Source organism: Pezoporus flaviventris, unplaced genomic scaffold (assembly GCF_033815535.1).
Source record: "Pezoporus flaviventris isolate CSIRO_AGI_PZ_B2104156 unplaced genomic scaffold, CSIRO_AGI_Pfla_v1 ptg000041l, whole genome shotgun sequence".
Lineage (NCBI taxonomy): Eukaryota > Metazoa > Chordata > Aves > Psittaciformes > Psittacidae > Pezoporus > Pezoporus flaviventris.
Genome location: NW_026892589.1, coordinates 3,897,900 through 3,925,749, shown reverse-complemented (window position 1 = coordinate 3,925,749; position 27,850 = coordinate 3,897,900). Strand labels below are relative to the sequence as shown.

Here is a 27,850-nt window from a genome sequence, read left to right as displayed (position 1 = left end):
TAGTTCCTGCCTACGTGGGTCTCAGTGACCCCTGTCAGGGAAGAGAAGAGGAAGGAAGGAAATATCATTCCTGCTAATGTCCCAGAGCTAAAGCAGCTAGGAGCTCCTTGCTTTCCTATGTGCATGGGCTGGAGGCAGGAGAGGATTCCTGCTTTCCCTGCAAGCATGAGAAACAGAAGAAAGAAAAACCCTTGCAGTCCTTCCTTTCCAACCGTACCCTGGAGTTTCATCTGTACTGGGCAGCAGCTCTGCAGGAGCACTGCCATGGTTTATCTGCTGGAAGATCCTTCTAATCCATCCATCCATTTTGAAGGCATGCTTGTGGCCAAAGCAGCAGTGGAAGCTGGCCTGTGCCACCCCAGCCTGGGTTGCAGCAGAAGTTCTCACTGGGGGAGTCCTTTTCCCCACAGCTACCATCCTTCTCTTTGCTCCAACAGGCAGGGTTTGTTTCCTCAGTTCAGAGGGGTTCTCTCCACAAGTTAAAACTCCTTTTCAGGGGACAAGACGGAGTGCAGGTCACTCACCTCGGCTTGGAGGCTTTCGAGCCGCACGATGTGCTGACTGCTGGAGGAGTTCTTCTCCCGAAAGTCCTCCCGGAGCGTGTGGACCTGCAGGGAGAGCTGCCTCTCCACCTCTGACGCCTGCAAGGAGACAACCAGATGGTGTTACCCAGGGGGTTGTCCCGTAGAAAGCAGTTATCTCCTGCAGCCCATTGAAAGATCTGCCCTGATATGACTTCTCCATGAGCCCCAGTTTTGGCAGAAACTGAAGCCTGCACAGTTTGGGTGAGGGAAAAGCTCATCCTGGACAGATGCTGAAGAGAGCAGTTATGTGGATTTTTCCCTTGGGGCAGCCAAGGGGACGCAGCCCATAACTTTATTCCATTGCAATACAGCATGACTCCTTTGTCCTACGGGAAATTCAGTTTTCCTCAAACAGCCTAGTTGGGGTTGAGGAGGAGACCAGGCCACTGGCAAAGGTGAGGGGAGCCAATCCTCATGCCCCCAGCAAACACAACTAATAGATTTATACTTTCTAAACCTCTGAACATCTCTGGCACAGCTCTAAAATAACAAGTGCTCTTTGCCTCTGATTTCTGGCTCCCATCATGGCCAGAAGGAGAAGCATCCGCTCCACATGACTGTCAGGGCAGGATCGCTTGCAGAGGGCTTGGTCCTCTTTCCCATTTCGAGGGAGGAATGCCCCATTTGTGCAGGGTGGTTTGAGGACAGTTTGAGGCCATTCCTACCTGCAGGATTCGAGCTGCAGACAGCCCCTGTAAATGACAACTTAGACACATTGACTACTCTCCAGACAGCTTTATAGCTGGTTTTTGCATGGTGAACACACTTGTTTAGGCTTGTAAGAGAACATAAGGTTTTTATGACAAATCCCTAAGGAGACAACACAAATGGATGATTTTCTATTTAATTAGCCTCCATCAGGTTCCATTACACTCTAGGCACAGACCTCCCTTTTGGCAGGTTAGCTGGAAGTGAACTGATCTCCCTCAAGAGGTGGCATGCTAGGGGCACAGACAGAGCTGTATGTCCAATGGCAAGGGCCATCAGTGGCCACAGTGCCTTAGACAGGGAGATGAGACAGGAGGGAGGGGTGGAGACAAGAGAAAACCTGCATTGGGGTCAGCAGCTGTGGGCAGGTTTGGGAGTGCATCCTTATGTCTGGCAAACGTGGGTCAGGATCTGACTTGGGGTGCTCTGGCTGACAGGGAGCCCACGTTGTCAGCTCCACCAAAGGGTGCAGTGACCTTGCTTCAACAGCTTGTGACCTGAGGAATAAGGACACAGACCCGGCCTAAGCTGCCCTCAGAGGCAACACTACCCCCTTTTAAAAATAGTCCCTTACTTTGCACACTCTGCAGAATGCTCCAAATCAGAAGCAAGAGGTAAAAGGCTGTTCCAGCTCCATCAAGTGGAGGAAACTGTGGTTGCCCCAACACAGCTTGCTGCAGGGGCAGCAGAAGGCAGAATCACAGCCACAGAAATCAGTCAGGTTCTCACCACTGGCTTCTGGCATGAGAAATGGCTTTCAAAAATAAGAAATAATCTTGTCTACCGATTGGTTTTTAGTTCCCTTCTTATCCTGGATTAGCATAACTGGCCTTTTCCCTTTCTTTAAAGCTTCATATCAGAGGCTGTTGCTTATCACCTTCACCTCATTTATTTAATAAAGCTTCCTAGCACAGGCAGAGTACACAAAATATAATGATGGCACAGCACTATAGGAAGGGGTTGGTTATTTTTCTTCCCTTAAGCAGCTATAGATTTCAAAGCATCCTGAGCAGCTATTAATTGGTGACACTAAGGAAGATAGATGGATTGTGCTTATTTTGAATGATTCACTTGCTTTTGTAAAGACTGCCGAAACATCTTCATGCTGAAATACTCCGCAGGAGCTGTCAAGGATGAAGAAGCACCAGATGAAAAGCACCAAGGGATTTTGTCTGCAAGATGCTGACCACACTCCCAAGGAGCAGAAGTTGTACCAGCTGAGGTGACGCACCAATATTTGATGGTTAACTGCATAACTTATATGCAAGAGCAAGTCTATGTACAGACAGTATAAATGTACAATATAGCAGTAAGAAACAAGGGAGTATTAATGGCACTGTAAAAATCCCTGCTAAGACAATATATAGCTGCTCTTGCTAGTTCTGGTCCCCATGCTCAGACTGGAGCAGGCAAAGGAACGGGCTGCAAGGGTGATCCAGATCATGGCAATTCTGTTATATGAGAGGAGACTAAAAAAGGATGGCTTGTTTTATCTCATGCAATGAATGCTGAGAGAGGTCTCCCTATAAATACATCATGTAGAAGCACACAGAAGGGAAAAGCTCTATTTAAGCAGAAGTACAATTTTGGCAGAGAAAATGATGTGAATAAACTGCGTAAGAGTATGTTAAGGCTGGGAATAGGAAGATTTCTACGTTTCCAAGGAACTGCAATAGGATTCCTTCTCCTCCACCATTACAGTAGGCGAAATGGTAGCAAAAATTAATTCTGTGATGGAGCTGGATCACTTTATCATGCAATTTCTTCCAGAGGGCTGCTTATGACAGAAGGGAAATGAATTGACCTCAAAGGTCCTTTCTGGTACTAGACTGCTTGCAGTACTATAAGGCTTGTATTCACCAGCTTTAAATCACCATCTGGAATTTATCTACTTGCTGCTTAGCTTACATGCTCACACATCTTATTCCCAGTTATAGCCCACACGGAGGGAAGAAAGCATTGTTAGCATTCAGGGCCTAAAGCAGACTGGATGTTACAGTGTCATCTCAGCATGCACCATTCACATCCTATCTCATGCTGCAGAGTAAAGTCAAACTAATACGTTCTTTAGCCTCATACAGTGAAGAATACCCTCTCTGACCAGCCATTTAACAGAAGTAAACAGAAATGACTGTATCAAGTGTTTCCCTCCATAGGAGAACAAGAAAAAGTCTTCATCCAGTTCTTCTAGGTAGGGAAATGGCTGATACCTTTAGTATAACCTTTGTAAAGATCTGATTTTTCATAGATTTGAGACAAAGTCTTCTGAACTGAGCTATGGTTATGGAAACATGCTTTTCATGCTACATTTGTTTCAGAGGTTATTAATACTGCTGTCAAAATACCCTTTCTAATTGATTATAAAGTCTAGACTTTAACATCAGTTTGCATTATTTTATAGAAAGACACTTTGACAGTGTCCAGTACTTGTCAGGTTTTATGGCATATTTTCATATGACATCTACTTGGGTTCTCCACACTGCTGTACATGTGTGCATGTGTACATGTTTGTTTTATGCCATGAACTCCCTGCTGATTGTTTCTAATGTGCTCTTTTACTTAATGTCATCAGAAGATGTAACCTTCTATCTACATTTTCCCTTTATTGCTCAAATAAGATATGGCTTTTCTTGAATTGAAGCGAGTTTCTTCTGCCTCAGACAGTTTGGCTCCACTCTCATTATGCAAACATTAGGGCTTTCTCTTCCCATCAGTGTTCTCCTAAACATCAAAAGCTAAAATCTTTCGTGGATATGTCAATGATTTAGTGATGCATTGATTTCGCTCAAGAGAAGTAATATCCTTTCCAGAAAGGCAGACATGTATTGCCCAGCATCACAGCTTTGCTCTGTAGTTAAGAAAGAATTAATTTCCTGGTTATAGGCAAATTAGCCAGCACAGCCACCAGGCAGAGTTTGAAATGGATCTGCCAAAGCATAGACATCAATTCACAATTACATATATTCAATCAACTGTGAGTTTTGTTTTCTGGGCTTCAGGCAAGGTTTAGATGAGATTTGGGCAGTGCAAGAAGAAAGGAAGAGCAGGAGGATGTTTTGGGCTCCACTCTAACTAAAGGTTCATGTTCATTGCAAACCTGATTCAATTTCTCTCTTGATTAATTCTGAAGTGTTAAAAGACACAAAACTGTGTAAATATTTGGCAGAAACATATGGCTTTCCAGTTATAATAACTCCATTTTAACATCTGGAATATATGGGCATAAAGAAATCATAGAATTGCCAAAAAAGTAAAGCTTAATCAGGTTTTGCAAGTCAAATTAAGAAGCAAAGTAAAGGAGGCTTCAGACATAAAACACTATGAAGAAAGATAATCATCGAATCAATCAAATCAATAAATGTAATTAAATTAGAGCTCTGACACTCCTGTGAAGAGGGGATCTTTGCAATGTTTGGGACAGACTGTGAGAAATGAAGAGCCTGTAGGTTGGTCTCATTCAAAAGAAAACCCTCTTTTGGGAGAAGGTTTGCTAAATAAGGCTAACTGCATACAAAACATGCAGTGAAGTCATGTCAGAAAGGAGAATAGAAAAAGTTTAATAGACTGTAGCTGGGTGAAGAAACCAATGTTTCCATATGATTTACTTCTACAAACACGATGATTCAAATTGAACAAAGGATAGTGAAGATTTTCTTGCCTAAAATAGCCAAGAAAGAGAAGTCCTAATTAGTGCTAAATTTGTTACACTCAGGAGAGTGTGCTACCCCTTTTATTAATTTGCTAATAGCTGAGTTCAAGGGACTCCCTGTTCCCACTGTGGTACCATTAACACTTCACACCACTAATCACTGCTTCCCTTGGCTTCAGGTTCCTGGATTCCCAGCTCTTCTTTGAGAGGAAAATATATTTGGCTACTGAAACGCAAGCAAAGGAGGAAACAACAAACACGTTGCTTTAGAATGACCTATTTTGAACATACATTAACCTGGCTGCTGAGTGAAGTCCTGGAGGATGGGGACTGCTGCCCTGCTATGGCACTCCAGAACCCACTGGCAGTGGCAGGAAGCCTGGTTTCCTGGGATAGCTGACCCATGCCAGGAAAGAGGTGAGGCCATGGCTGTTTTCCAGCCCTTGGCACGCCGGCACCATAAGCAACCATTTATATCTTGCATACCTGGAGGTTGCCCAGTTTGAGAACCTTTGAGAGCTTTTTTTTTTACCAAAGCTTTTAATTCAGGTCAACTTTAAATTGTTATTGAAAGCATTAGTCTATCCAGGGAAGTGCTTATGAAGCAGGGGTGGACTAGATGATCTCCAGAGGTCCCTTCCAACCTGAACAATCCTATGATTCTGTGAAGAGTGGCACTTGCCACTAGTCACATTTGAATGGCTTCATTTACCATTAGGGGAATCTGAAGTAGAAACAGTGACTGGAAAATGGTTGGCCTGGTCACTGCCAAGGACAAGGATTAATAATGATTCTGCTGTAAAGTGGTGAGGGGACGAGGATGGAGCTGTACTGAGCGTGTACATCACCTGCCCTTGCTGTGTTGTGACAATGCCACTTTGATTTTGGTGTGAGGAGATGCTTTTGTAGTTGATATCAGTGAAGTCTGTGAAGGGTGTGCAATGAGTGTGTATTTGAATGACAATTCTTAAACACACATTTCACCAAGGCAAGGGGTGGAATTTATTGCGTGTAGGTGTGCAGGCAGTGGGGCTCGCAGGGACCAGCAGCACTGTCACCATCTCTGCCAAATAATGTGGTGGGGCTGAATCTTCCTCTCCTTGTCTCATCCCTTGCTCTGCTAGTGCCCAGGTGTGGGGAAATTTAACTACACAAAGTCTGTAGCAGCTTGGTCCTGGTGTGAGAGGGGGTCACTGCCTAAAGGAGTTGTGTGGAAAATGAGAATTCAGGAAACTTGCAACATTTCCAAGGTATTTTGGTTGTAAATATCCACCAGAGACCATGAACATTGATCCCATGGAATACTTTTAGTGAAAACAAAAATGATTTTTAAGACTGCAGAAGTGCTAGGATAGTGCTATGTAATATAAACCCATTACGTATCCAGTAACTGTAAGCATACTGGCGAGTGGATTAAATACCAGTAGCCAGAGTGAGTATATCTGCTCAGCTCTTGCAGCTAAGATTTACTTAATACAGGTTTCTTTCTGCTCAGGAACCATCTCTGCGACCTGCCACAGCTCCCGTCAGCGCACTCCCTGGTGCTCTTCTTGTGCTTCTCAGCTGACTGCTGCTTGGTTTAGGTAAGATCTGCGACGTGGCCATGTTAGGGACATGCAGCATCCAGCCTGAGGTGTCCTCCCTAGGGCCTGGCACTGAGTCATACACCTGTGTGGAACTGTGAGCACACTGTCTCCCTGTCTCCATCACCTTTTTCAGTGCAATTCAGGCAAATCGTATCTGGTGTTTGGTGCCTTTATACCACACACCTTCACAGTCAGCCACCTGCAATGATGTTTATACCCTTGCAGGTCTCCTCCTGGTTATTCCTTCTCTCTTCTTATTCAGAGGATCCAATAAATCCATATTTGCTTAGACAGAAGGGTTGGATTTTGTAGCACGATGCCTGACCTCCTTTGTTAGAGCCATACAGGCTGATGAGCCTTCCCTCCAGTGGAAAACAGGCTGACGTTGTAGAGCACAGGCCGACTGGATTGGTTAGCGTGGTCCTGTACTGACAACATGGCAGGTGGACAAAAGAGGAAACAAATGAACATTTTCTTTAGCACAAAGTAGGCTTGTCAAGAAGAAAGGGAACCAAAGATCTAAAGGATGAGGATCCTTAATTGCCAAAGCAAGGAGTCTGAGTAATGGAGAAAGGCACTGGAATTACTCTTTTATAAGCATCAGGCTGGGGACACACTACTGATGGGAAAAGTCTCATGGCTGTAGCATTCAACCTATTCTGAGAGGCCTCTGAGACAAAGAACAGCAGTGGCATCTTACGCTAAGATCTGCACTACTTCACAGTCATTTTGGCAACACGATACTTCAGTGCTTGTGTGAAAGTGAGAATTCTTTGTTGCAGATCTGTTCCCCCTGCCCATCTGTAGCACAAGTAGGAAATGCTTAGCATGTCCTTTGACCTCACTCCTATTTACCTGAGCTTTAAAATAAAACAAGCTAAGAATGTGAGTAATTTCCTCTTCACACACCCCTGTCATGCAGTGGGCTCTTGCGGATGGCAATGAATTGATGCCACATCAGCTCAGATGTCTCACATCTGAGAGGCAGAAGCTCGTGAGGGAGCTGGCTATAATAATAGAGACCAGGGGACACCTGATTTTCATTCTGTGTATGGCTGGGCTTGCACCTGCCCACTGAGGTGAAGAGTTAGAGTGGAGATGTTTAGGTCCTTGGTGGAAAATTCCACGCAACCTGAACCTGCTCAGCCTGAAGCTGCATTTTCTGTTTTGGGGGTGAAGTTCTTGCACTGGCTGACTGTTTGCTTCCCATGTTTCCATGGCTGGTGGGCTGCAAGTGCTGCTGAAGGTAACTGCTGTTAATACTCAGCCATGTTACTTTTTTATTTCCAAGTGTCCTTGAAACATGGTTTTAATGGAGATGGTGAACTTTTGTAGTGTCATGAAGCAAGGCATGAAAGAGTTGGAGCAGATAGCGCAGAAAGCAGATAGTCAGGAGGTTTCCTGGCAATGTAATTGTTCTTTTTCCCCTTCCTATAAGGCTAGCTGATACATGAGAACCAGTTTGCAAGGCAAATACCTGAATGCTTTGGCAAAGAGCTTAGGGGACTGAATGCAAAATGGTGGTCTTCATCTTGTTTTTCAGTAGGTGCTCAGATAACTGTTTGGCTCAGGCCAAAAGCCATTAGTTTAGGCTAAATCATTTTATAAGATTAGGAGCAGCTGTTTAGAGCAGAAGAAAAGGCAGCTGTGTGCCATATGGGGGCAACTGTTGCCGGATGTAATGTCTCCAGGTTCATTGTTTGAATGAAAGAAATAGCTGCACAGGTGGATGTGGGTTATGCACATGTTTTAGGAGGTGCTCAAGCATGAGCCTCCCTTTTTTTGTGATTTATTCTTGACCTAAGCATTTGGCTCTTGTGGAGAGGAAAATACAGTGTATGGAAAAATGAGTCAGCCTGCTTCCTGTGGGAGGGACTGCCGGAGGCTTGCTGCTTTGAATGCTGCAATAAATTAGCACTGGAGATAACTCAGAGGACAAAGTGTGCCTGGAGGACATGGGATGCTAAGTAGTGCACCCAGTGGCTCTTGCTCTCTGTATGCAAATTCTGCTTGCAGAAGAAGAGTGGGAGATGAGACAGCTTTGCACAGTGGCTCCCAGGGCTGGTGTCTGAAGGGCTCTGAATGGAGCTGAGTATGGGGATTGTTAGTAGCAGTTTGGCTCCTGGTTGTTGAGAAAGAATAGGGCAATAAGATGTAACACTAGCAGACTGGTCTAGTTCTGTGTAGATGCTGCTCATGACCTTGAATGAAGAAGTTGTTCCTCGGCACTTCAGTTACCTATCTGTAAATGGAACTGGAAGGGCTTGTGTCTTAAATAATCAAGTGTGGTGATGCTAAGTGGAGGCGAGAGGAACCACTGCATTAATGTCAGGGGAGTGCAGTGCGTGTCCAGTGTGTTGCAAGGAGTCTGGGACCTTCAGGTTAAAAAGTCTGCTGCCCGTTGCCACTTCCCCCCCAGCCTCTCATGTGTGAGACTGCAGTTTCTGAAGTTTTGCCTTGACCTAGCAGAACCCATATGCTGTGAAAGCTGGATGGTCTGTGTTTTGCATCAGTAAGTTCAGTGGTCTGCTCTCGTAGATAACTTCTAATGCATTTCTAAGGCTTAATTTCCATGAATAAGTTATTCTTCCCTGACAAAAAGCACATTTTATCTTGATAGAGCATTTTGTCCAAGTTACCTTTGATGTGGGTTTTTAATCCAGAGTTTTTGAGCTCTTTCCTACTTGAGCTAAAGGATGAAGGATATTTCTTCCAATAAATTCCTAGTGAGCTCCAAATGTGGGTCAGGTGATAGCCTGATGAAATACAAAATGCCGGACTAGGTTAGAAATAGCTGAACTGGAAACATGAAGACTTAACCTGGCCATTAAAACCTCCTGCAAAAAGAAGCAAAAGCTTATGGTGGTGGTGGCAAAGAGAAACGTAACACCCCCTCCTGCTCTGAGTCTTTGCTGTCTTCCCCTGGAAGACACAAGTCAGGACAGGCAATCTCTATCCTTGAATTTATTCTTTTATGAAGTTGTTTTAGTCTAAGGCTTCAAACCCGGAGGTGTTCAGACTCAAATGTCTGTGCCTGGAAGCAAGAGACAATAATTAAGCTTCTTGCAGTCTCTTACTCTGGCTTTAAGCACTCAATCTCCTTTATTTCAAAGAAAATGAACTGATTTCTACTGAGGATAGCTAATATGTATTGGCAGGCTAGGAGCCCTGGCTGCTTTTGAAATCTCCGTCTATACAGCCTGTTAGCTCAGAATATACTCTTTTAGGATTTAATAGTAGCAATACACAAACCAAAAGCTTTCCAGTGTATGCAGACCTAATGCTCAAACTTACACTTACATGTCTGACTGTGTAAAAATACTGGTGTCTATTCCCATACTTGTGAAATGAGTGGATGCCAAAAAAGATGGTGTAAAATTTGTGGAACTGGCTTAAAATATATTAATCTCTCTCAGCAAGCCTTCAAGATAGGAAGCAAGAAATCCTAAAATGTAGGTGTATACATAAACTTTATGGTAGACTGACCCGGGAGATGTTTTATTGCTTTTAAGTCCCTGCCAAGTCTGACTCCCAGTAACTTCCATCAGGTTATTTCTTAAACACAGCACTGATGTTTGTTCACTTCTTTCACAACTCAGTGGATTTGGTTCAAAACCAGAGGAGGAAGAACTAAGAAGTCTTTCTTTTTTTTTTTTTTGCTGTTTGCCTTGACAGAAGCAAGATAGAAGATGTTCTGTGCAGAAAGCTTATTTCTCTTTCGAACTTGTAACTCCTTTCTGTAGAACATAAGGAAACCTAAACCCTATAGTGAACATTGCCCAGGGTGGGAGCTGCAGCTTCAAATTATTCCATTAAAGCTTTCTCTTCACTAAATGTTTTTCTCACTGATAGGTGCACTATGGTCAGACATTTAAAGTGAGTGCCATCAAGATGAGCAAGTTCATCACGAAGTTGTGGGGGAAAAAAACCCACACCACTCACAACCCCCCTCTGGCAGTACATGACCATCACAGTGCTTAAATAAAAAGATCCAAATCTGCTTTCTTGAAGGATTTTTCTGGCACTGTTAGGTACATTTTACTTAAAAATATTTCTTTGTGAGCAATATTTGATCTGATTCTAAACACCACAGAACTGTGCTGGACACCTTCAGACAAAAAGCTTCTAGATATACTGCTTAACTTAGCAATACTTCTTCCTGTTCTTCAGCAGCCTCCAGCTATTCCTGAATTGCTCTCCCTTGTTGGCAGCATAAAAAGATCTGTTTATAGCATAAGGTCTTTGGAGCAGACTTGGAGCACAAGGCAGACCTTGCTCTTGGTGTGATTGCTGACAAAAGATAATTACAACGTGCTAGTAATAACACCTGAGCACTCTGATCTGCTAAATTCAAATACAGATCTACACTTTGTATATTACCATATGTAGTAAGTACACGAACACTTGTTTCCCCTCAGCCCAGCTTTGCTCTGTTTCCACAAAGGTTTAGCCTATGACTCAGTGCAGCAGATGCTTGAGCACAGAAGTACTTGTTTACCTTTTGTGCAGTGCCACAGATGTAAGCACTAAGGGGATTAGGTCCTTCACTGGTAGATCCTCAGCTTGGCCTTCAGAGCAGTCTGCACTCAACAGCAGTATATGGTGGCAAATATGCAATAGTAATTTCTAGCATGAGCCAGAGCTGCTAAATTAAGCCTCAGCAGGTGTATTCAACGTTGAGGATAAGTTTCCAAACACCACCTGTAACCCAGCTTTTGGGAAGCTGTTGAGTATTAAGTGGCCAGATTGTCCTATGCACATATCAGCTTGGCATGTGAGGCACTCCCCTGAAGTGACTACATGGGTGTTGTCATGACCAGAGTCTCTGGATGATGGGAGGGTCTGGAAATGAGAATATGGATCTCTCCTTGGATCCTTGTCCTCCTACAATCCAGCTTTCAGAAAGTTCTTGCATGACTTTATTTAACAGCTTTTGGCAAACTCGCTGGCATTTTGGTACTTTAAGTCCTACAGAAAGCTGTCTTGGCAATAGGAAAAAATAAAGCAAGTAGATGCGGAGAGCAAACTTAGCTGAAAAACAAGGTGGGTGCAGCACATATTGTAGGATGGTGTATAAAATATACTGTGCTCTGCCAAATCATACACATACAGGGGAATCATTACCAGGGACTGGAAAGAGCCCCTCTGTATAAGTTTCAGGCTTTGGCATATCTGTGAATATCACTTAAGGTAAAGCATGGATGCTCATGTATGGGGGAAGTCACTTCAGGCACAAACCCTTCATGGGTTCAGTTATTTTTCTGGTGGAGCAGCAGGGCAGTGCTATCAGAAGGAAAACCTGCTGCAACAACATTCCAGCAGCTGTGTTAGAGTAACTGCATGGGAAGTGGAGTTCACTGAGAGCAGACACAGACTGTGCTTGGCAGTGGGCAGCAAATTTGGCACACACAAGCCATACTTAGACTTGCACCTATAGCCAAGGTTTTGAAAATGTGGGTCAGGTGTCACTGGATTGAAAGCCCTTTCCCTCACAGTCCGAGGTGCTGCTTAGAGGGACAAAAATCATTCAAGCTGTAGGTTTTTTGGCACAGGGGCTGTTGTTTTCTGACCACTGACTCCATGCAGACACAGCAAGCTTGCAGTGAGCCTGGGCTGGGGCATGCAGCAGGGAGCAGGTCCCAGCACAGGTGGGGACTGGTGGGCTATCTGCAGCCCAGGTTTCTGTGCGACCAAGCTATGAGGCTGCCTGCAAAGCAACAGTGGGATATGGAGACCTGTAAGCACTGCACAAGATCTCAGACTGGGAAACACTGTACTGACAGATGCTGTGAGAGTTAGCAGCCTGTCCTATGTGTCTGATGCTGAGAAAAGATGCACTTTCCCTGGTGGCTGAGGATTTGATGGCTGAGGCTTTGCCTGGAAAGAAGTAGAAACCTTGTATAAAGCAGTCATGACCAGAGAAAGGGGAGCATTTTTCCTTTCTTCACCAGAATTCCCTGTTTCACCCTCAGTGATTGTCTTGGAGGGGCAGAGAATGTAAAGGCCTAGAGGTACCCTTTGAGAGAAAGGGGAGGGGATGGGGAAAATGCTGGTTTTGGCTCTGATGCTTTCAAGCAAATGTCAGTAGTCAGGAGTGTCATGTACCTTATGTGTGTGCTTTCTGGGCCTAACTAGGTAACAGCTAACTGACACCAAGTAGAACTCCACAGAAGTGATGTGGCAGTGGCTGTTCCTCAGCCTCAAAGTCTCCCTGACTGGGTTGTTGGATAGTGCTTCATTGTGAAAGCCCTGTTTGATTGTGCTCATACTTCAACTGTGGCAACTTTCATTGCTTTCCCCTTGTGGTTTTTTATCACTTTAGCAGAGAGGGCTGCCTCACATGAGCGTGTGGATCATCCTTCACTTGAGCATGGGCTGATCTACTGCTCCAGTTCTTATGCTGCTACAGTAGGATTTTAAACTGGGATCTTCCCTGGCATTGCTGGCTATAAATGGTTAACTTTCCCTTCCTCCAGTAGCAAGAATAATATGATTAGTGGCAGAGATCATGGTATTCAGTTCCCAGCAGTTTTTATTCCTCTTTTACTGTAGGTGAATTCTCTGTGTGCACAAGCCTGTGGTGGCAATACTAAACCTACTGAGCGTTTGCTGTGTGCAGGAGTGTCTAAAATGGTGTCACTTAAAACTTCTGCTTGTACATCAGCATGTAACTTAAGAAGACTTCTATCATATCTGTGCTAAAAATCACCTGCCTTTAACCACTGACCCCTTTTCCTCCTCCTGTCCTGCATGGAATGAGGTGTGCCCCAGAGTTGGCAGAAGGCTGGGGAGCAGACAGGTCTGCAGAAGCACGCAAAGAAATCATGTTTGCATCATTGCTAACCAGCTTGTGCCAAGACCTTGATTTTCTTCTGCCTGTCACTACCCTGCCTGTGCTGGCTTCTCCGTTACCCCTTAGCTTGGCTGTTCTGTGACTACCTCACAGAACAATCATGGAGACCTTCCCCCTTCCCCCCCATTTTCTCTCTGATCTCTCTAGTTAATTAGCCCAATAGATATCAGCCATGGCACATTATTGAATTCATATATAGACCCAGTGCTGTGCCAGAGATTTATTTGCTTAATTACAGAAACACTTCCATTTCTGCTGTAGTGTCTGGTTTTGGTTTTGCTGCAAAGGCTGGTGCTGCTTTTAGCCTCTCTTCATTTGCTCAAAGATTACAGGTTTTTTTGCCCTGTTGAATTAGAGCAGATCTCACCAAGCTGGGACATTATAAAGACTTGAATGGACTGAAGAAGGGAACAAGTAGTTTGAGTGTCACTTGTGCACCACAAGCTGTTTATTATCATTTAGATACTCCAGCTATTTGCACTCATGCATAGCACAGTGCTGCTCAGCTCCCTGCACTGGCACGCTCTGTGTTTCCTATCTGGAGACAGGTCACATCTGTGTGATGCTAGTGCCATGCTTGGCAAATGCCTGCTGTGGGTGCCCAGACAGGCCAAATAGGGTGCCAAGAGACAAACAGCTTCCTTCTCACCAGGCCCAAACATGGTATGAAGCAGAGAAACACCTCACTTCCAGAAAGCTTGTGGTGTTGGGGCTGTACCTTCTCAACTTGATGCCTTGGTCATGTCTGCTTGAGGAGTGGGGCATGAGGGTGCAGCCCATAGCTGCTTGCTCAGAGGCAGTAAGTCTCAGTAGGACTGGTGTCAGAGTTTGCATGTGGATTTCAAGTGTTGACCTGAATCCAGGCTAGTTTTCAGAAATTAATAGGTTAAAGTGTAGCATAAGTTTGTTAAGCTCTTGCAGGGATTTGGAATTTCCCAGTGTGATCCCCACTGCCTCCAAGGGACAAAGGAGATAAAGGTATTAAGAGCCCGAGTTTTCAGCACAAGCCTTCTCTTAAGTACCGATTCAAAATACAGCTTTACTTGTCAAGCTGTGAAATGCCAAGTATATCCACACGTCTCAAACTTATTTGTTTGGAGGACAGGGCAAACACTGCCACATAAAAAGCTCCACATTAGTTTCCATCCTCACTCAGGTTTACTGAAAGGTTCTTGGATTTAACGTTGTTTATGGCAACATTTTAACATTAACAGGAAAGCGTTTGGCCAGGTCTCTTCATAGAGCAGGAATTTACACAAGGGTTATAAGGCTCACTGGGGCTAATCCCTGCTAGCACTACACATCATCTGACAGTTGCCAAGGAGACAAGGATAATCTCAGTGAGACAAGATATGCAAGAAGGGTATTTATGGACATTTGCCTAACGATGCTGGTGGAATGCACCAAAAAGTGATTATTTGAGTGCCTTTGAAGTACTGCCTCTTCTGTGGTGAATATGGGAGACTGGGACGCAAGCAAAAAAATTCCCTCTGATGTTAAAGCAGCAGCAACTTGGCCTTGATATTTCCAATTCATCCTGCAGTGGCCTCATCCACTGTTGCACAAAGGGGCAGACCAGGTTTTTGCAGTGTTGTGAGATGGCTGCCCATCCGCCTGTGCTCTGTGCCATCAGCAGACTGTTTAAGTACAAACAGGCCATTTCAGTCTGTGGTGCTGACACAGGCTTAATGAGAACTGTGCTCTCCATGTGCTTGAAATACCAGCAGGTGCCTTGTACTAATGTCTTGTACACCAAGTGATGTGAGGGGAAGGGAGAGTGGAGGGGATGCATTATGCACATATAGGCACAGATGTGTATGCACTTTAGCAATGGCTTTCTAGCATAGCCAAGCTGCTTCCTCCACCCTCGTCCCCAGGGTGAACCCAGTTGCACCATGGCCAGCTGGCTCTGGGTGCTCATGTTGCATTCACTCAGCTCTGGGAAGGGTTAACATCATGGACTACTTGGTATGTGCATCTGAAGGGGCATTTTGGTCAATTAAACCATTTTCCCTGAACTGAGCTGGCTTATAGCTCAGCTTAGGGAGATTAAAGGAAGCAGGAGAGCTAATATCTTCATTAGAAAGAGTTCAAGCTTGGAAAAACTTCTGCATCGTGTGTTTCACATAGCAAAAAAAGTTTGTAGGCAGTGTGCTCTCTGGCCATGAGACGGGCCAGAGACTGATGGAGAAGGCCCATGTCTGGGACCAGAAGGACTAAAGCTATCTGGTCTGGAACTGGCCTAAACTGGGCAAATCTTCCCTTCCTGTCTTGAGATAGTGACCTGTAATGAAGGGAGAAAGGCTGCCTGTCTCCTTCCCCCTCCCACAGCTTGACCTTCTTAGTCTGTGGTACTGTCTTTGATGGAGGATTATGAAGGATGGGAAGACAGAAGGAATTTCCCAAATTTTGAAAGCCTGATGTAAATTACTTCCTTGAAAGGAAGAAGCTGCTGAGAGCCCACCTGTAGCTGATGGGCTGTGTCTCGTGGTGCCAGAGTTAATCTCGATAAGCACCTCTAAGCTGCTGGGTTGGATAATGCCTGGAATGGAGGAGGCCTCTTTAAATGAAGTAAATCAACCTATTAATCCCCTGCAGGTGGGGTCTGAGTGGTTGGTTTAGATTGTAAAAATTAATGGGTACAGTCTCAGTAGAGGTTTCTGCAGTGGCACCTGCTTCCCCTTCAAGGGGTTCTAAATAAAATGGTGCTTAGCCTGTCTGCTCCAGCCAGTCAAGAAAACAGCTTGTGAGCAACGGTTCTGCCTGCCTCCAGTCCTGCTCTTAAATGACACCATTCTCTATTTGCTTGTTCTGGGGCCATCATGTGAAGGCAGGGTGCTGCCCAGGTGATCCTGAGGTGCCCGTGTTCACTGTTGCTTTTAAAGATAAGAAATATTCAATTGCATCTGGCAGAAAAAGATCTAAAATGCTGTTTTCAGGTGTGTATTATCCTTCTGCACCTCTCCGTCTGGGTGGAGCTCATTCCTCCATACCATGAAAACAAGCCAGGTGAGCTTGAGCAGGTTGAATAGTGGCTTTTTAGGCCTTGCCTTGACTGAGATGAATATGGGGTAGCTCATCAGATCTGGGAGCAGTGGCTTCTTGCAGTAGAGGTTGATAAAGCAACCCAAGACTGAGATACCCCTCCTTCTCTGCAGGGTAAGGGCCTGTACCCATTCCTCCAGTGCTTCAGGCACAGAAGGGCCCCAGGAAGAGGTAGTATTAGTGAAATCCTCAATTTCATAAGCATTTGCCTTGGGCTCTTACAGCTTTACATGTTTATTAGTCTTCACTAAGTTGCCTGGTCCCTTGTGCTGAGGTAGAGAGGGAAGTAAAGAGTAAGAAGCATATTTAGGAAGAATTTTGTGCACAAAGTGAAATACAACATCCAGTAAAGCCTGGGGAAATAAATATTTCTGGAATAGAGGCAAAACCTAAAAAAATAATTGGAGTTAGCAAATCGCCACAGAACTTCATAGGCAATCAATAGGTGTTACCTGGACAAGTATCACACTGCTAACTTCTAAAACAATCCCTTTTGAACAAACACATTCATTTCAGGCTTTCTCGTTTGGCTTCATCTAAACATGAATCTGCTGGTAATTGTGATTTCCCCCTGTATCTGATTGTTCAAGAGCTCATGTTCAAGCAAAGGTTGGAACCTTCCTCTGAATAGTTCCCTGTTTACATTTGTTTTCATCCTTCAGTTACTTTATGTTCATATAGGGTGAAAATGCAATTCTGTTCCAAAGCCTTAGAGATGACTTCTTCCTTGTGAGTATTCCTTCAAGCTTCTCTGCCTTTTCCCTTGAATATTCATAAATAGCAAGAAGACTTGACCTGATGTTACTGAAATTCTTGCCTGCATAAAAGAGAAACCTCAGAAGGCCTCTTTCAGACTTAACTTTGCCTTGTTCTTCTCATGCCAAAGCAGAAACTGGCCAGTCCTGCCTGACTGGTGAATACTTGGCTACTTCCCAAAAGCCTTCTTTGATGGAGACCTTGTAGTATCTCTGGGCCATCTGTTCTCCTATTCATCTAAGCTTATAGCTAGGATGTTTTTCTTCATGTCCAGTCTAAGTCCAACTTATACACATTGCCCTTTATGTAAGGGTTATGGAGAATAAAGCTTGAACTCTATAATGGAGTAAAAAAACTATTACCTTAGGGTACACTTTCAGTATGGGACACAGCTCACTAAATTCCTAATCCATGCTTCAAAAAAAAAACAAACAACAAACACAAACCCAACCCAATTCATCTCCGTTCTGTCAGATTAAGAGAAAAGCTCCAACTCCTGTGCTCAAACCTAAGTGGAGAGGTGATTTTTCCTTTACTATGGTCTTGTTTGTCAGCTTGGACTGACAATTACTGGCTAGTCTCTCGGAGCCTCAGTGTTCTGGTGTCACAATAAAATCTACACAAAACATGCTAACCAAGTAAAGAATCAAAGGAGAAGTCTTTAATTACATCTCCTAAAGGTGCCCTTCTGTTAAAACTTGTGGGTGTTTGCTTGGTCCTGAAACACTTCACCTGCATAAAGGTACTGGGACCGTGGACTGTCTTCTGTAAGTATAGACTCTTCCCTCTAGCAAGTCTTAAGGTTTGTACCTCTCTCATGGTACAAAAATCTACTTTTCTATACTCGAGTTGCAGAAGCTTTTGGTTTTCCTTGATCTGAGCTTGTAGGGAACCAAAGACAATGGTGTTTTGTTCAACAAACAGACATGAACAGCCTATGCTAAATAGTGGTCAAATGGAATAGCTTTCTAAGAGCACCTCTGTTACAGAGAACCATGCCAAGTCTGGAAGTGGATTCAAGAACAGAACTCTAAGGATGTAGAGAAGAAGGGAATCACAAGGCTAAACTTCCCCCTCTTGGCATACTGGAAGTGGAGCCAAGCTAAACTCAAAGGAACTGAAAGAAAACATGGTCTCAGTCAGCTTAAGGAACAAAACTGTAGAGACAGCTATGAGCCTGAGGCTGGTGGTAACTTAAGCTTCAACTGATTTTGGCGATGTACCCAGAAGTTGACAGAGACTGAGGGACAAAAGGGAAGGGGGAAGCAATGAAGACAAAGCTCAATAGATGTTTTTTGTCAGATTAACTGCACAGAGGAACTAGTAAATAGTATTTAAAGGGCAAATTCAAGTGATGATGCTTTAGGTACTCATCCCCAGGTCTTGTAACCGTTCTGTGATAGCTCTATGTAAATTATACATCTGCATTACTGTGCTACTCTTGGTAGAATCATAACCCAGCTGAACCTATTAAAGTATTTCTTCCTTTGAAAAGTGTTCTTTACATGCTTCAACATTAGAACCTTCCAGGGAAGAATAGTTAGGGAGATGGTGAGAACAACAATGGAAATGTTCCCAATACTTGCAGTCCCCCCCCTCAGACACTGCTAGGGGTCCTGTCCATGAAGGAAGGAGTCTTGCTAATCCTGTATCTGTGCTCAGAAGAAACTGTGTTTTGCTAAATGACATTCTAAACAAAATGTTAAGTTCTAGGCTGTTCTGCAAGGGGCCTCTCTGATTTCATGGGCAATGAAAGCACCTAATACAGCTGGCAGAAAGAAAACTCAGTGAAGAAACCTCCCTCTTGAGCAATTGTCTACTAAATTGCATTTAGAAAAAGCAAATCCTACTTGGAAACAAAAATAAAGACTTTCATTACAAGATGTGCAAATTTTATAACCCAGAATGGCTGTTTAAAGATCTAATGCTTTTAATTGAGATTTTCTTAGGCAGATATTTGCAAAGCCTTCAATCATGTTTAGCTCTGGTTCTTGCTCGTAATGCACTGGCTGGATGCAAACACCGTCTGTGTCCTACTTTCTGAAATATCCTGGAGGAAGTGTTTACAGCAAGTGTGAATAAGCAGAAATACTTTGAAAAGATATCTTTTGCCCATGTGCTCCTACCTCTGAGCCACTGTGTAATGGAACAGCTTCTATAAAACCCGGGCCTACACAGAATAGCCACTAGAAATTTAGTGCAGTGCTAAAGGGAAGGGACTCATTTGGATTTTTATCTCCTCACCCCATAACAAGTTCAAGTTCAGTTTCCTGTTGGATTCCTACTTTCAGGTGTTCATGGTTTGGTGGTTCTGATGTCTTGAGGCAGAAACCTTGCAGAAACTTTGGCAGTATCTTCCAGAACCGCATGCTGGAGGTGAAAGCTGGGCTGTGAGCTGGGCTCAGCTGAGGTGTGGGGAAGAGCAGTGTATGGCTGACTATGTGCTTGTCCTAGACCGTGCTCTGGACACTCATACACTGCTGATAATGCTGCCCACGGTATGGGGGGCAGGAGGTCTGGGCTCTGGGGATGTCTCTGCTGCTGCATCCAGGCACCACAAGCCTCTGAGGATGCTAGATGAGCCGTACACTGTGCGGAGGCTGAGCGGCTCCTGCACACAACCACGTCTGTCGTGCTGGGCTCAAGGGGAGATGCATCGTGCCAAGCCCCGGCAGAGTCACCGCTGTGTGGGCTGCCTGACCTGCTTACAAGGGGCTCTCTTTCCCGAGGAAACAAAACCCTTTCCCCCTCCGGCAGGCTCAAAAGCTCGCTGTGGGTGGCAGGGACAAGGGGCTGCCCTGGGCATCCCCATGGTCATTTCGGGGTGAGCAGGGCAGGAAACGGAGGTGCGGGGCTGACACAGGCTGGCAGCGAACCGAGCCCACGGGGGCGGCAGCCGCGGCTCTGCAACGCGCCTGCCGCGGACGTCAGCAGCGCGTCCGCTGCCTGCCCTGGCACTGCGAGCAGAGGCATCACACGCGGTTGCCACAGCAACATCACCGGCTGGGACCGTGGCCGCTATCATCTAGCGACGGGTGCGGGGTCCCTGGGGACGGTGGGGTACCTGCTGCACTGCCCATGGGTGCTGCCCTTCTGCCTGCGAGCAGGGGGTTGTGTGGTTCCACTGCCTCAATAGCAGCAGAGTTGTTAATGCTCTTTTTTTTTTTACCTAAATAGTATTTTTTAACCCTTTCCCAGGGAGGGCTTTGCTAATGTTCAGTAGCAGTGCATACTTCTGTTTCATTCCATGTATCTGCTCTTTCCCTCAGTGTTCACCAGTACTTAAACCAAAGGATAAACAGGTCTTGCATGACCTGGGTGGGTGCAAAATCCTTTGGGCAAGCTCTATAGGGTGCCTCCCCACATCTTTGCTGAAATGGCTCTTTGGTGGTTGCTGCATTTATGCCTTGATATCTGTATGGCCCTGTTCCAGTTGGCTCCTGGAGCTTTTTTAGAGTATCCTAAAACGGGGTTAATAGGTGCTGCAAGCTTGGCAAGACTCTCAGCAGAAGGTTGAGCCTTTTTTCCTGCCTGTCTCCCTTCCCCCACATGGATGGTGAGTAAGTGCTACTCAGCAGTGACCTCAAGATGTTTCTTCATTACCTTCTAGGGCACTGAATCATCTCTTTGAAGGACTTTGCAGGCGAGAACATGCAGCTGCAGTCACGTCCTATATTTACAGCTTTAGCATAGAAAATCTCAGCATTCCAGTCCTGAGGTGCCGTGAAGCTGAATTATTAACAAATGCTCACTGCTAGGGGAGAAATAGCTGGTGAGAAGGAGCTTTTTCTGCATGTGCACTCATCAGTATTCACTGAGTGATCAGGGATCTGGTTACCTGGGCTGGCATCTGCTGATGCTCCAGAGCAGTAGGGAGCTGGAGGGTGCTTCATGTGGTTAATGGGAGGTTTCCTGGCTCCAGTGTTTGGCTCTGTCTTGTGCTAGTATCTGCTTTCCTCTCATCTCACCATGTGTAATGTAAGTGTGCTGTATGCCAGGAGCAAAGCAATGCTGGAAAGGCTTACCTGTCCCCCAAGGAGCGAGCAGCCCTACCTAAAGCTGCCATGAGAAGCAGGTGCTTCAGCCCCTACAACAGGAAGGGAATCCTGCCTTTTCTTGTGCCATCTCTCGCCTCCATTGAATTTACACTGCTCAGAGGTGATGCAGATCAAGATTTGCTATGAAGGACTCCATGCACTACTGAGTAACTCAGTATGGCATTCCTTACAGTAAGCTACTCCTGACTGAATAGGTCCAGTAAACAGTTTGAGCCACAGCAAAAACTAGAGGTTTTTATGCTGAAGAATTCAGTGTAGTGACTGATCTGCACTTTGAAATGTGGGGCAAGTCAAAGCAACTCTTCCTGAGCTTCAATCCACTTGGGATCCTCTTCCATTTAAAAATAAACCTCCTGAAGCAGTACTTAAGTTCAGCCTGACTGACATGCCTCTGTGCTAAGCATGGAGCATTCCAATGGAGTTTTCCTGCTGGAATATTGGAGACAATAAACAAGAAACATAAAGAGACTTGTATTAAGCATCTGTACAGATAAAATAAGGAATTAAAGACAAACTAGCTCATAGTGTAGTGGCCACAGATCTCTAGCATGGCAAAATCACTGAATCTTGCCCAGCACACTTGTTCCAGTAGCTTTTTCCATTGATTAGTCTGGTTTTCTTAAAGCTAGCATTGTTCCTATACTGACAGACCCAACAACCAACCATTCACAAAAACCTCCTCAGATCAATAGCTAACAACAGAGCTGCCTCTCTTGTGTGTGGCTGACCACAAAATGATGTATTTAAAGTAAGTGATTTGGAAAGGAGTATATAATATAGTCAGCTCATTCTCAAAACCATGGTTTTCTCCAGCCAAAGGCAGTGCCTGCCAGTGTTCTGAAGATACACTGCATGTTGCAACGTGTGACGTTAGAAACAAAACTCCTTCAATTGAAAGAATACTGAAAGGAAGGTTTTGTGGCAAGTAAAACCTCCTTTGGAGACTTGTGGGCTGGCTGATCATTTTCTTGCTGCACCAGAGGGACTGACTGAAACACCTCATTCTTTGTAGCACGATGTTGGCACTAGATGCTGAGTGAATATAAGAACTTGGTGATTGAGGGCCCCTCTGAGGGATGGCGTGGCAGCCAAGCACTCCTCTAAACACAAAGAGCCATTTCAGCGGGGCAAGGTGTCACCCTTCTTCCTGCCACTGAAAACAGGTTTTCATTGCAAAAGCTACCTGAGCTTGACATTGTGAAATCACTTCCTTATGTGCTCAATACCATAAAAGAAGGCCAACTGAACTGGGAAGGATACACCCTCGCCCAAGCTACATGCAGCAAACAGCTACAGGAGCCCAGAGCTTGATAGCAGGAAATGTGTGGGAAAGCCATCTGGTGAAGCCACTTGGAGACGGTGTGAAAGTCTTTTTTCATTCACTTCCTGACAAAGTAGTAATATGTTGCCTTGTTATAGGAAGAGGCCTGTTTGTTGTTGTTACTTGCATCAACAGCTCTTAGAAGCCCAAAGGTGGGGACAAGACTCTTGCTATGTTAGGTGCTCTGGGCACATGTAAGAGGAGACCTTTCCCTATACCTGCTCCCCACAGATTTTACAACTTAAAAGGACAGAAAGCATAGGATTAGTTTATTTTCTTCCAAAAGGGTAACTCAAACAGGTGGGAGAGACTAAAGGAGCTGGAAACAGAACAAAATTCCTAAGCCTTGGCAAAACTGTACTTGACTCTATCTTTAAGAATTTACAGTGAGTGCTATGTACCTGAGGTTCTAGGTAAAATCAGCATTTAGCTTTGTGTGAACACACTGCTTTGAGTTGCTCTGTGCTTTGCTGTGCTGAGGCAGGGGAGGGAAATCAACTCCACATGCAGAAGGGATTTTAATCATCGCTTAGTAAATTAAAAAGTAAGGTTACTGTGGAGATCTTAAACTTGATCTTTGGCATCTGAATCATGTCTTTCACTATGTGCTCCCAGTCCAGCCAACCTAATTTCCACATAGTTTAATACTATTATAATCCCGGGCAATTATCTCCATTCTAAAAGCAGCAAACCACACCAAAGGCTGTATTTCAAGACGAGGCGCAGTTCCTTATCATAGAATAACAGAGTGGTTTGGTTTAGAAGGGACCTTAAAGCTCATCCAGTTCCAAGCCCCTGCCACAGGGGCAGGGACACCTTCCACTAGAGCAGCTTGCTCTAAGCCCGTGTCCAACCTGGCCTTGAACACTGCCAGGGATGGGGCAGCCACAGCTTCGCTGGGCACCCTCTGCCAGTGCCTCAGCACCCTCACATGGAAGAACTTCTGCCTAAGATCTAATCTAAATCAACCCTCTCTCAGTTTAAAGCCATTCCCCCTTGTCCTATCACTACACGCCCTTGTAAAAAGTCTACTTACTATTATTAGGTATGTAAAGTTCTAGATCATAATCTCAAGACCTCAAATCATTTAACAGACCTTATTTCAGCCTCTTGGCAACTCTGAGGCAATAGAGTTATCCCTGTTTTTAGAGACTGGAACACACTTAAAACCCTTATCCTTTTTTCCTTATCAGTCTTTGCCAGAATTGAGGATGGATTTTTCCAGACCTGTGCTTTAATTGCAAGACAGACCTTTGTAGATATAGATAGCCCTTTGCTATCCTTGTGTGGCTGCATGGGAACGTGTGCTTGGTTGGCTAGCATTTGTGCCAGGTTTAGTTGAAGAATGTATGTGTCTGAGTTGGCCTTTCATCTCTGGGGAAGGCAGGGTTAAAATCTGTCCTAAAGCTTAATTAGTTGATGAAAGAATGTCACAGCAGCAGAAAGGAGGAGGGGGAGGATGGAGGAGATGGTGGATGCTGTCCTGCTTTGAGGTAAAAGAGCTGAAGCCTCAGAAGAAGCAAAGCTGGACTGTGCAGGCTGGTAGCTCATGAGGCTGAGACTGTCATTTGACATACAAAGCCTAGTGCCACAGGAATGCCTTCCCCAGGGGAGAGATGCTCAAGTGTTGTGAAACTGGGCCACAAGGTGTTAATTGCTATAAACTAGAAATTCCAGTTTAAAGAGCTAGTACCTGCTAGTGTAGAATGACTCTTGCCAGAGAGAAACCTGTTTTCCTGTCCTGAGGGAAGCAAGGTACAGTGTCAGATGGAGCAGAGTTGAGGCTTTGAATAAGGCTTTCATTGCCTTATTCCAGACTTCTCATAACCCTTTCGTTTCAAACAACCCACTGAGGCACAAAATGCAGGTGGAAAATACAGAGCCAGGAACTCAAGAAGAACACCAGCAACACAAACTCCACAGAAGCTGTAACAGCACTTCTTTTGCAGGGTTTTTTCTCTCTCAGTGCTCAGTTCACAATCCTTAGCAAGACTCCAGCCTATGGCAATATGACCGTAGGCAAGCACATCCATGCAGCTGTGTTTGTCCTTTTTATGTACCAAAAGCCTAAGTAGTAACAGGAGCCAGAACTATGTGGGTGCAGGGTTTAAGCTGCCTCAGGTTTTACATGCATAACTTCTTCAGAATGAGAGACCACACAAATAAGACTATGACTGCACTCTGGAGCAGCAAATGTGGAATACTGAGCAGCCAGTAAACAAGTACTAAGATGATGCTGGGATTTTAAAAAGCCTCAACTAAAGCTCTGGGTGAATGATAACAGACTGTTCCCAACTCTGTTTCAGTTTGCTCCAATTTCTCCTGACTCTAGGAAGACTGTTTACACCCTTGCTGGATCCACTGCTATACTTGAGTTACTAGCAAGTTTTTGCTAGGTGACATGCTCAATGAGCACTGAGTTGTGCTTCCACAAGTGTATACACCTTGTTGGAGAACAACAGGCCTCTTCTCCAAGCTGGGACAGGGAGAGCAGCACCAAGATTCAGGTCTTTCCCAGCTGTGGCAGTTCTGAAGTGGGTGAGGAAGACTCTTTTTGGTAGTAATAAGGAGTTAAAGGAAGAAACCCCATGCTTGGACATTGCACGCTGGTAGGTCTAACTGGGTGGTTCTTTTGCAGAAGGCTTAGCTGAGCAGCTGTCTGAGCATCTAGGCTGTGAGAGGCTCCTGTAGCACAGGTGTCATGTAAGGATAATCCATGCAGCTTAAAGCCTAAAGCAATCTGTCTGGTTTTCCTTTCCTATCTTCGAGACTGATCTTTCTTTCTGTGCTCATGCCGGGGCCATAACAAATCTTGTATTTCCCACCTGGTGATGGAAATCATGCATACACAGCAAGCCACTGAGGGTCACCAAATCTGATGGGAGACATGTTCTTAGCCATGGATAGGACACCTGACACAACACAGGAGCCCTGCAAGGGTTTGGTGGACTCTGTCATCCATGCTGTATGTGAAACATGCTCTGTCTAGAGAAGAGGTGAAAGAGCTTCACTAGCTCATCCGCTACACCTAGGAGATACTGCTTTAAAAACAAGAATAGACTTAGCAGTGTTCCTGAGTTAAGGGCGTTGTTGGGGTTTGGTTTTTTAGGGGGTAGTGTTTTTTGTTTTAACCCAGGTAAAAAACAAATCTGCAGACTAAGTGGCTTGTTTAGTACTTGACAAGAAAACCTATAGCAGAATGAGGAGTGATTTTCTCAAGTGCCAGTGTAGAGTGTTATACCCAAGACCTGCTCTTCCCACCTCTAGAAGCATGGGAAAACTGCATACCCAGATTGAATACCCAGACCTCTACACTTGGCCCCTCTCAGAACCTTCTGGTCCTAGTGTTGTGACCAAGGTTTTGACCTGCCCTTAGGCAATCCCTGTGTCAGGCCCAGAGCCTCACCTCTGATGGAACCTAGCCTGAAATATGCTCTTACAACATTAGATGGGCCTCTTCAGCATGAGCCTGTGGTGTGTGCTTTTGTTCTGTGCTCTTTTGGGGATAAGCAATTAGTGAGAAGAAAATCTGTTGGACTGTGTTCTCAAACATGAAAATTATGGTTTATAGTAACTGTCCGGTGGGGAGAGAAAGCCAAGGGTTTAATTCCAGAAGACAGGTAAAATTCTGGGGCATTTTACAATTCACAACCATGCTGGAAATATTCAGTCCCTCTGGCTGATTTGTAACAGTCTCATTATAAATCCTCTTTCACTCAGAGGCAAGTTAAGCTCTTTGCTGGAATGTGCCATTCTGAGGAATTCCAGCAGGTTCTCACACATCTAAGCACGGCAAAGTCATCTTCAGGGACACACCATCAGAGAATGACATGGCATGTTCCATTCTACAACATTGTAGCCAATGTATGTCAGAAAAGGGAGGCTAGCAAACCCCTTTCACCTTGCTGTCACAGATCAGCCTTTTTCTTGCGTGCTACCTTTGTTCAGCCCGTTTGTAAAGTAGGAGCAGATTTTGTAAATTGGTTTGAGATACAAAACCAGTTGAGACATTTGGGCAGTAAATGACCACTCGACCCAGAAACATAACTCTTGCCAATGACATGCAGCACTCCTTAAAGGTGTAAAATTCACTCTAAAGGCAGCATGCTTTATAGGGATATCTGACTGGATGCAGAACCCTTTTTTTCCCTTAGAGGAAGCTTTCCTTCTCATTTGCCTGCAAGGTGGTTTATAGCAGGACAGGGAGCCTTTCCTCTGCCCCAGGTGGCCGAGTGCCTGCCCGTGCCATGCCGTGCCACAGTGACTCACCCTGCTGAGCTGGTCCAGGAGTCTTTGGTTCTGTTCGGAGAGTTCCTGGACAGCCCGTGTCTTCTCACGGTCAGCTTCCCGCAGGTGAACCTGCTGCCTCTCCAGCTCATCCTGCAGCTGCTTCACATCGCTTTCCAGTTCAGACACCCTTCCTTCCCATTCTCCTTCTCTGTTCTCAAATCGCCTCCTCAGTTCATGTTTCTCTTGTTCTAGGTGCTAGATAAGGGGAGAGAAGAGGTTAGGAAGGGAAGAAAAAAGTGAATACTGCCTCTTTTTCCTCCTCTATGCTTAGTGATGAAATGTTTTGTGCAGGAAAGAGAATGGTACTAGAGCGTGACAGTGCCATAGAGGTGGCAGTCCCATGGTGGGGCAGGTCACTGGCACAGAACTTGCTCTCCATTCCCAGCAATTGGCCTGTCCTTGGCCTCTGGAGATCAGCACATTGAATTTTTACTGAAACAACTGCCAGAAGAGTAAAGCAGGCTGCATGTCAATGAGTGAAATATAGAGGTCAGGCAGGCCAATTGATTTAGCAGAACCTAGCTTAACTCCAAAGCAATATTTCAGTGGGAAGTGGCATAATTCTCTTTAAAAATGCCTTTATAGTCAAAAGGATACACAAGCTGTATCCTTACTGCTGATGAGGAATGTAGATGAGGCATCTCTCTTGTCATATGGGTCTTATGAACAACAGTTGAATCATCTATCCATTTACTCCTTCTATTCCTGACCCAATTAGTTGTCTGAGAGTTTGATGGTGCACAGTAACTCTATTGTTTGATGGAGTCTGCTCTGGAATGGCAAGGAAAGCAGTGTAGTAGTTGCTATAGACATTATGTACATGCATGTTCTGGGCTGCAGGTTTCTTAGAAACCACTCTCAGTTCTGGAGCCTCTGCTTAGTACTGGCTGGAAAATGAGGGACACTGAATTTGGTGGAACTTCTGCGTGTTTTAAAGGCTCAGTTAAATGAGGGCTTGACTGAAACCTGCAGAATCGGGTCAAAAGAGACGTATGTTGGG

The 27,850-nt window shown here is 44.9% G+C and overlaps 1 protein-coding gene and 1 long non-coding RNA gene across 5 annotated transcripts in view; one reads left to right on the top strand and one right to left on the bottom strand.

The window, feature by feature from the left end:
* The window catches only part of BICDL1 (BICD family like cargo adaptor 1), a 44,681-nt gene that overhangs the window by 14,285 nt on the left and 2,546 nt on the right, over window positions 1-27,850 (bottom strand). For 3 of the 4 annotated variants that reach the window (XR_009745672.1, XM_061465844.1, XM_061465843.1), the window contains exons 2-3: window positions 26,830-27,045; window positions 507-641 (exon numbers count right to left, since the gene is read on the bottom strand). Coding sequence is in view for 3 of the 4 variants with exons in the window: in XM_061465844.1 (XP_061321828.1) it covers window positions 507-641; window positions 26,830-27,045 (351 nt within the window). In the remaining variant the exon portion in view is untranslated. The remainder of the gene's footprint in view (window positions 1-506; window positions 642-26,829; window positions 27,046-27,850) is intronic. The other variant, XM_061465842.1, reaches the window with a different exon arrangement.
* Window positions 20,345-22,183, top strand: LOC133275619 (uncharacterized). Its single transcript, XR_009745630.1, has 2 exons — window positions 20,345-20,499; window positions 20,792-22,183. It is a non-coding gene; the product is annotated as an uncharacterized LOC133275619 (long non-coding RNA).